The sequence below is a fragment of the Aptenodytes forsteri genome, unplaced genomic scaffold (assembly GCF_000699145.1).
Source record: "Aptenodytes forsteri isolate BGI_AS27 unplaced genomic scaffold, ASM69914v1 Scaffold352, whole genome shotgun sequence".
NCBI classification, from domain to species: Eukaryota; Metazoa; Chordata; class Aves; order Sphenisciformes; family Spheniscidae; genus Aptenodytes; species Aptenodytes forsteri.
In genome coordinates this window covers 1,522,763-1,531,481 of record NW_008794860.1, presented here as the reverse complement: position 1 = coordinate 1,531,481, position 8,719 = coordinate 1,522,763, and the positions used below count along the sequence as shown (strand labels likewise).

General features: G+C 42.5%; 1 protein-coding gene across 1 annotated transcript; it reads right to left on the bottom strand.

Moving 5' to 3' along the window:
* Positions 1 to 3,571: 3,571 nt before the first annotated feature.
* MMP7 (matrix metallopeptidase 7) lies at positions 3,572 to 7,244 on the bottom strand. The gene is made up of 5 exons (XM_009274634.1): positions 7,091 to 7,244; positions 6,336 to 6,559; positions 6,081 to 6,229; positions 4,308 to 4,433; positions 3,572 to 3,774 (listed from the first exon to the last, which is right to left on the bottom strand). Exons 1-5 carry the CDS (start codon positions 7,196 to 7,198, stop codon positions 3,572 to 3,574), a joined length of 810 nt encoding a protein of 269 aa, XP_009272909.1. The 5' UTR covers positions 7,199 to 7,244.
* Positions 7,245 to 8,719: the final 1,475 nt, after the last annotated feature.

Genomic DNA, 8,719 nt, shown 5'->3' with positions numbered 1-8,719 from the left:
ATAGTTCACATCCAGTAAGCAGGGTGAGGTGTGCCAGTGGCAGCTGTTTTCCCCAAAGGAAAGGTCCTGTATGTGAATGGAAGTGCAACAGGAGCTTGGCAAGAGGTAAGATGCTGCTGACAGCTCATCAGTGGTACCTTTGCCCTCTCTGAGGACAAAAATCCTGGCTCCTACTTTATTTCATGTCCTGTGGAGATGCTAGCTGAGTGCTGCTGCCTTTCAGAGATTCCTCCTTCAAGACAAAAGGGTGCCTCAGTCCCACCTTGTGCTGGCCCCTCTGCAGGCCAGTCAGCTTGTGTGCTTGCTGGAAGCTGTCTCCCAGATGCGTCCAGCTGTCAGGACAGTCTTCCTAGGAATACAGCTGTGGAGTTTTAGCCCATTCATCTCAGTTCATATGGAGATTAATTGTATACTAGAAAACAGATCTGCTACTTTCAGTCAAGTATTTGTTCTCGTGCCTTCCTCATTTGTCAGTACAGAGCCTCCTCCAGCATGGTGCATCATGGATTGTCCCATGCATCCTTAGGAATGGTTCTTTCTGCACAGTCTTTCCTCTGATGATGTCTGTCTTCTATGTCTGTTTTCTCTTTAAGAAGCACTAGCAAGTGACTTGAGCTCAATAAAGAGCACGGTGTGTCTCTGGTTTGTGCTATGCTCCCTGTGGGGACTTTGGCCAAGAGAACAGGGTACTTTCTGTGAACATTGCATCTTTCCAGGATCCCTCAGGTTGACCCAAGTTGGTCGAGCATCCACACAGGCCGTGGAGCTCACTAGTCCCATTCTTCATAGTCTTTAATGCAGTCTGGGATCTGACCCTCTATTCTGGGACTTCCTGTTTTTCTCGTACCTCAAGACACCTGTGCCCTCAGAATAATACCCACTTAGCACTAGCTACTTCATCTTTGAGCTTCATGTGGAAGAAAAGGCTAGTAACTGATGGGAATGTTTTCAAACTTCTGTCTTACCACAGGTGAGAAACCTTTCTGAGGGGGAAGCACTTGAAGGAACCATGCTTCATACCCTATCCTTACATATTCTTGACAGTCTGGATGTCTCAGTCAGTGACTTATTTCAGCCATCCCACCATCTGGTGCTGCTTCTTGCAGCAGATATTAGGTTAGACGGACTGGACTAACAGGAATTCTTTATGGAATAAACTGCTGTCCATCTGGCAGGTCAGGAGCTCTAATTCTCTCTCCTTCCCTCTTCAGCTGGTTGCTCCCTCTCCTTATGAAGGAGGTAGCTGTAGGGTTGCTGTCTTGCCATTGCTGGAGGCAATTCCAAGGCAATCACAGAGCAGTGGCGATCCCATGGATGGTGAAGATCCTTTTTCTGCTGCAGTACCTTGAAGGTAAAGTGTCAGCTAGTAAGGGAGTGATTAGAAGAGGTCAGACGGAAAGCATGAAAAGGTAGTTTCCCAGTGTGACAGAGAGGAATTGACCTTCCTTCCTTACAATTTGTTTCACATCCCTTCCAGCTCCAGGGAATCAGGAGAAGCAAACTCCAGAGATCAGTTGGTACCCAGAAACTTGACGGGGAATTAGCCTACCTTGGGAAGTGTATTAATGTTTAGATGCTATCCTAGGAAATGTATATGTCTGGTGGCTGAGAGAGCAGGACATGAGTCTTCTGAGTATAGGTAGATGAAAATTGCTTCTCCTCCTTTCCACCCACCCTTTGAATTGCAAAAGATGCCACCACTTTCTTGTGTCCCAAGTTGTCCATCAGCAGACTTCCTTCTCTCAGGTGTCCTGCACCAAACCTGGGGCTGGGCAAAACTTTTTCCCAGTTTTATGTGGACTCAGACTCCTTGCATCATCAGGCAACAGCTCTTGAACTGGAAAAGGCTTTTGGATAAAGGCTGGGAAATACTGTCAAGCTTTTGAGAGACTAGACCTTTGTTCACATTTGACAAATGTGTTGAGGTAGAAGAAGCCTTCTCTCCCCATCAGGGAGCATAAAAAACTCCTAATGGAGAAACCATTGGTCCCATAAGAGTTTATCCTGTTAAATATGCAAAAAAGCTCCAGTGTTTGTAGACCAGTGCCTGTGTGCAAAGTAAGCTATTTTCATCACATCCTTCCCAACCTCTCCAAGGACTGAGCCCAGTGGAGAAGTTTCTCAGGTGATGCTTTGCTCAGGGAGCCAAGAAGGCATAGCCATTTTCTCCTGGGATTGAGAGACATGGATGCATTTTCCTGTGTCATTTCAGCTCTTCAGTTATGGCAGGAAGACAGGCATCACACCCTGCAGCAGAGAGCAGCTCAGGCCCCCAGGACAACTGACCAACTCCAGCAACCAGGAGGTCATCCTAGTTTTTCCAGGGTTACGTGTGTCTATGCTTGGTTTTGTTTTCTGTTTTCTGGCAATGTGGGATTAGTTTTCCAAAGGAGAGAAGGAGAATTCCTGTTTGTTTTCTTTTTTAAATTTCAAAATACTTGAGAGGTGTTTGAATATCACAGTGGACAATGGGAATCCTAGTTCACTACTTCTTAATCCTGCTTCTCTGGCAAGCCGGGGAGGGGACAAAATTGAAAAGCTGTTCCCTTTGGGAAAGCATCCCAGCCCATGCTGAAGGAAGCACTGTGGAGACCTTCTCCTCTATGTGTGAACCATATGGGAAGCACACTGTGATTCAGAGGAGGCAGCAGTAGGTACTGTGAAGGGCCAGAACTGAAAGCAAGCCAGGAACAGGGTTTGTAACTCCAGCAGTAAATGCACATAGGCCTTTTAGGTACCTATGCCTCTATTTGGAAAGTTATTTGTCTGTCTGTCTATTGCATATGCAGGAGTTATTTAACTCCCCAGTGAAATGCGAGAAGAAAAAAAAACATTAGACAACAGAGTATACAAGTTTGGGGTTTTTTTAATTGTTAAGTGAAATTGTATAAAGTGCAAATAAATCAATACAAAAATTCAGGGAGAGAAAGTGCAGTCCAGGAGTTTACCACTTTATTTAGCTAGAGGATTAAAATTGTTTTGGAACACCAAAACAACCAGATGTGAATTCTTTGGTCTTTTTGAAGCACTTTCTTCAAGAGTTTGATGACTTTCTCCCTGTGGGAAAGAAGCACAAAACATAGAGACTGTACTGGAAATGGACAATGCAGACAACTATGTTTTATTCCTAGTGTTCCTCTAGTGTGCCCTGAGGAAGGTGATGCCTAAAGAAAAGCAAACCTGGCAAAGTTTACCCCGTGGGGTCAATTCTGGTTATGCTCCACTCCTACTGCTGAGTAGTTTCTGCCTTCACTGAACTGTCCCATTGACTTGGTAAGTGGCACAGTATCTCTCATTTCCCTGCCAGTAGCCCCACTCACTGAAACAGCTCATTTGCAGAGCAAGGTCCACAGGATTTTTTTGGCAATATGTAGGTGTGCAGGAAGACAGTGTGCCAGACCGCTGCACTGCTGCTCCATCACCTCTTGGTTGCAGTGGGGACACACTACAGAAGGAACATAGTGGATGGAGTATATGAGAATGTGTTTTTCCCAAGTTCGTTCCCCTTCTTTCTTTTTGGTAATATGACAAGGCCCTTGCAATCAGGGAGAGTAGTGAAACCTGTACACCTTTAGGTTTTATCTTGAAAATCAAATCTCATCATGAATTTACCATATAATTTCTGAATTCCTCGCCTATCGTCCTCTGAAAGTCTGAAGGTTGCTGGGTTCACATATGAGTAGATAGGGTACATCAGAGCTTCACGGACATTTGAATGAGCAAGTCCCAAAGAATGGCCAAATTCATGAGCAGCAACAAGGAACAAATTAACTTCTGCAACACAGAAGCATAGAAAAGTATGTTAAAGGTATGGCATTTCTTTTTAGCATACAAAGAATTGAAGTAGCAGGAGAATTTATATCTTTCATTCCCTTGGAATGAAACCTCAGAGTTTTGATCAGTTATTACTGAACTTTCTTATGTAACCAGTAATATTTTAATAAAAACATTACTGATCCCTTGCATACACATCTAGAGACCCTAAGCCTCTTTCCAACTCTGCTTTTAGTCAATCTTATTCCTACAAGCAATTCATTTTACCTTTTCATAATTTATGTAGAAAACAGAGGCTCATAGTCCTTGTTTAGCTTGTGAAAAGTGCTTTAAAATATGGACAGAACAGGCATTATGTAGCTGCTAATGATAATGAAGCACAAGTACTTAGAAAGGTAGTTGAAAAGAACAGAAATGTTTGTACTGAAATAGTACTGAAGCATGAGGAGTTATGGAAAGCATTTTCTATGTCTGTGTTCTTCTAACATGTACAATATTTGCCTTTCCCCTTCATACACACATGTGGGTTTTACCTTGATTGGACTCTGACCACCTTTCATCATCATCAAAATGAGCATCTCCACCCAGCCCTTCTCCAGGTGCAAACGCATGAGCTAGTGTGTTACCTCTTCCATCAAAAGGATATCCATCACCATGCTCTGCATTTGAAAAGAAATAAATGTCATCAGATGGCATCAGCTGTAATGTTTAAATTCAGCAAATTGAAGCATGTTGCTTGTTTGTGCTACTTTTGTTCATTAGCAATCCTTAAAAATAATCCTATGATAGCAGCAACATTGTAAAAACGAGGAGCAAGGCTTAGGAAACACTCTCCAAATTCATGACTTAAGTTCAAAACTTGTATTTGATAATTCAGGCTGCTGCATGTGTCAGAAAGAGCTGAACATTTTTTCTGAGCCTTTGTCAGAAATGTGTTTCTGAGGCAGCAATCAGGGATTATTTCAGAATAAATACTTAATGCTTGACAACATTATAAGCACCTGAATGTTTTCAATGTTGGAAAGTGCTGGGCAACATTAAGTTGTAGACATTCTCACTTGTACTGATTTTAGTGGAAGACAATGATTTGGGATAGATAACCACATTCCTGAAGAGCTAAGTTAATTTGTCCCCAGCCTTGGGGTACGGTCTATTACCTGCTTCTATCACAGTGCATGTGGAATGTTACTGTTTCCTGTCTCGAGTGCAAGAGCCGACAGGATGGTATATTTGTACCAGCTCTGAAAATTTCCCCCTACCCCTTAGTGAGCTTCTGACTTGATTGAGGAGTATTTGGGGACTCAAATGCCATTCTGTGTCCTTTCCCTTGGACCATGTGGATGGACCTTGGGGCAGGCCTAACACAGGCAGAAGGGACCTAGTCCTAGTGTGTGATGAAGGATTAAAACCCATTCCAGCTTGCAGGATCCATTCTCACTTTGACTGGCACATTAGTTGACTCTTCGTGGCAACATAACATGCTTCCCATCAGTGAAGCATGAGCTTGGGACATTTTGGTGTTTATATGCAGTCATCTACATGTAAGCCAGGTGTCTGATCTTCATTTACAGTCAATGGAGATCTAGTAAATATTGTCAATGGATCTAGAGAACAAGTCAGCTAACCTTAAAGTAGGCATTTAGTTTGGCTAAGTTGAGTCAGTTTAGGTGCCAGGCACAAGTTAAAGGTATAGCTACATTCATGTATTAGTCTGGATCACAGGTGAGCTTCTGAAGTGACTCTACTGGTCATCCGCATTTACCATGCTTTGGCTTGCGCTTTGGTGCAATCTTGGAGTGCACCAATGGGATTCCTTCTAGAAGAAAATCAACCAGAAGATACTCTTTATGGCCAAACCTAATGCACCCCAGCTGACAAAGACTTTAGTCCAGGGAACCAGACTAGATCTAGACCAAAGTAAACCTGCCTGAACCTGCCTAAATCCAGCCTATGGAGGCTGGATCTTCAGAACCAGCTGGTTTGCTCTACAGATCTGTTCCCATTAGTTTGCACTATTTGGCAAGGCAGACAAAGCCTTGAACATCTAAATTTAGGTGTCTCATTCTGGAGCTGAATTCTCCCTCCATTTCACAGCTGTAACTCTGAAAGGATTTTCTAATGGTTTCATAGGAGTAAAACTGAATCATAACATATAAGTTTGGTGGCATGATAAAGAGAAGATAAAATTTATGCAGACTTCAGAATAATTTGAAACTCTTTGTTCTTTCTTAAAGCTGTGGCTATAAAAATACATGCTTTGAGTCAAATATGGACCATTGCATTTTAAAAATGACAGGTATTCTTACCACGACGTGCAAATCCAATCACAATGTCTGCATGTCCCTTGAATACTCTTCGGAACTGCAGTGGAGTCACATCACTCCATACCATAAAAGCCCTTCTAATTGCATCATCCACTTTCTTTTGGGGTAGATCAGGTGTATAATTGACAATCCTGTCAGCAAAAGAAAACAGATTAATGTCATTTAGGGTGTTAAGGAAACCCACATAGTTAAATACAAAGCAACCCCTTTCCTTGTAAAACCTGAAACATCACTAACTTGTAAGTCAAATGTGTCTTTTTCCATCTTGGATTTCCAGGAAATGTTTTGTAACCTGCTATATCAGGGACTCCACATCTGGGCTGTTTCATTGTTTCTTCTGTTTCTGCATTTAATTTTCCAGTTACAGTCAGGTGGAAAAACCTCTGCATTTCTTTAATCCTCTCTTCTAAGCTTAGGCTTTGTGTTTTTGTAAGAAGTGGAAAGAATTTATCAAGATATGCCTGGAAGAAGAAAAGGAAAATAAAAATTAATACGTATATCTGTGATCTTTTGGTGATTGCATTTTACATTTGGTTGGATTGTTTCATCATCCTGCAGCCATGGCTAGTTTTAGATGTATTTTTTCTTCACATTTCAGTTTACCAAATGCAGTTCTCTCTCATAGATTAGCATATATGAAAGGAATTGTAATAGCAGTGAAACACTGTAAGCAAGCAATCATTTTAAGTAAACACAATTTACTGAGCATTCAAATCCACAGCCTTCCAACATAGTCTACATAATATTTTTGAGGTGTTTTACGAATGACATGCTCCCCTTTATTTATGAGGTGGAACTTGGTCTCTTTTGTAAGTTAGACTTAGGGTGTCTAAGCTAGTCAGCAAGTTTAAAATCTTTTATGTCACCTCTGCAAAAACTGTTGTGGTAATGTAAGATAAGAAGATAATATAAACAGATAGGAAAGGAAGTAGAAGCTGAATCAAAAATCAGGTTATTCATAATGCAGTTACATTGTCCCCCTGGTAACATACCTTTACATTCTCAAAGTCTGCGTTGCTCCATGATTCTGGTTTAAGTTGTGCTGGAAAAGCAAGTCTCCCAGGTAGGAGGATGGCAGCACAAAGTAGGAGGTACAGCATAGTACCCAGCTTGCCAAGGAGCCTTGCTACAGCAGAAAGGGTTTGACCTTCTGTGTCCCAAGACCACAGCTAAAATGCTTATATAGATCCTGATAGCTCCAAGCGGCAATTACATACGTGACTCACTTTTTGGTGGTGTTAATCTAATGTCATCACTATTCTAGGAAGTAAATGAAGGCATGTTAAACAAATCTTTCCTTTGACTTCCCTGTTGATGTCATGTCATAGCTAGCAGCCAGCTTTGGCTCTCTCTTTTCATATTATTCCAGTAGTGAAACCACAGGGTCATAGGGAAGTTCACTTTCTGTAACTTCATCAGTACAGTTACCATATAATCACTTCTTACTGTGCTTCCCCAAGCTCCTTATACACAAAGGCATTTTGCAACAGCCTTTTGGTCAGACAGCCTGCCTGTATTAGTTGATGCAGAGGCAGAGATGAGATGGGTGGGAGGGCTATCTCACTGAAACTACTGGCATTTCCTAGGGAGCATGCATAACACTGTCTAGGTAATTTTTCTGATTCAAATTCTCTTGTGAGGTATCCTATGCTGCAGGAAATCCAGTTTGGTGAAGTTAAAGAGGTTTCTGCTGTTTTTACAGAGATCAGAAGAGAGCTCTTTAAGTGTGCCCTCTAGAAATAGGAGGCCATGGGAAGCCTTTGTCCCTTTCTTCCCAAATGAGATGGCGTTTCAGGAGAGTCTCTTTACATTGGAGAACTAGATATAAAACATAATTTACAAGAATGGGTGAAAGCGCTCAGGAAAAAAGAGAGGAACTTACCCTAACAAACGTGGAGCTATCTTCTACCTCTGGCTGTACCAGTACAATCTCGCAGAGGTCCATGAAGCACTGGCAGAGAAAACCAAAGCTAAGCAGGGCAGCCCCAACCTCCCTGGTCTGCTGAGACCAACACTGGTCTCAGCTTCACTCCACCAAACCCCACTGGAATTGATAGTTTCTGAGGACTGGAAACACCAGTCCACAGGCTGGCTTGTGATTTTTTTCAGGCTGTGCAGTTTCGTGACCATATTGCCTCTAATCTGAAAGGAAAGGCACATAAATGGGAAAAGACCATTACTGTTTCTCACAATAGGACAGCTCATATGGGTATAGCTGAACATGTATGGAAGATTTTGTGGATTACTAGCTTAAGTCCAATGTACTTCTGACTGATGTGACAACAAAGACTTTGATTTCAGAGAGAGATTTCTCTCTAAACTGGAGAGGTATGGATTTGATGGGTGGACTGTCCGGTGGGTGAGGAATTGGTTGGATGGTTGCATCCAGAGGGTAGTGGTCAACAGCTCAATGTCCAGATGGAGATTGGTGACGAGTGGTGTCCCGCAGGGGTCTGTATTGGGACCGGTCCTGTTTAATATCTTCATCAATGACATAGACAGTGGGATCGAGTGCACCCTCAGCAAATTTGCAGATGACACCAAGCTGAGTGGTGCGGTCGACATGCCAGAAGGACGGGATGTCATCCAGAGGGACCTGGACAAGCTGGAGAAGTGGGCCC

What these genes read in the sequence shown, in the direction of transcription:
- MMP7 (XM_009274634.1), bottom strand. Translation starts at nt 7,198, where the DNA reads ATGCTGTACCTCCTACTTTGTGCTGCCATCCTCCTACCTGGGAGACTT. An exon ending in CAGACTTTGAGAATGTAAAG is followed by an intron (nt 6,560 to 7,090) that starts GTATGTTACCAG and finishes TTCTTCTTCCAG; the next exon opens with GCATATCTTGATAAATTCTT. An exon ending in AAGACACATTTGACTTACAA is followed by an intron (nt 6,230 to 6,335) that starts GTTAGTGATGTT and finishes TTTTGCTGACAG; the next exon opens with GATTGTCAATTATACACCTG.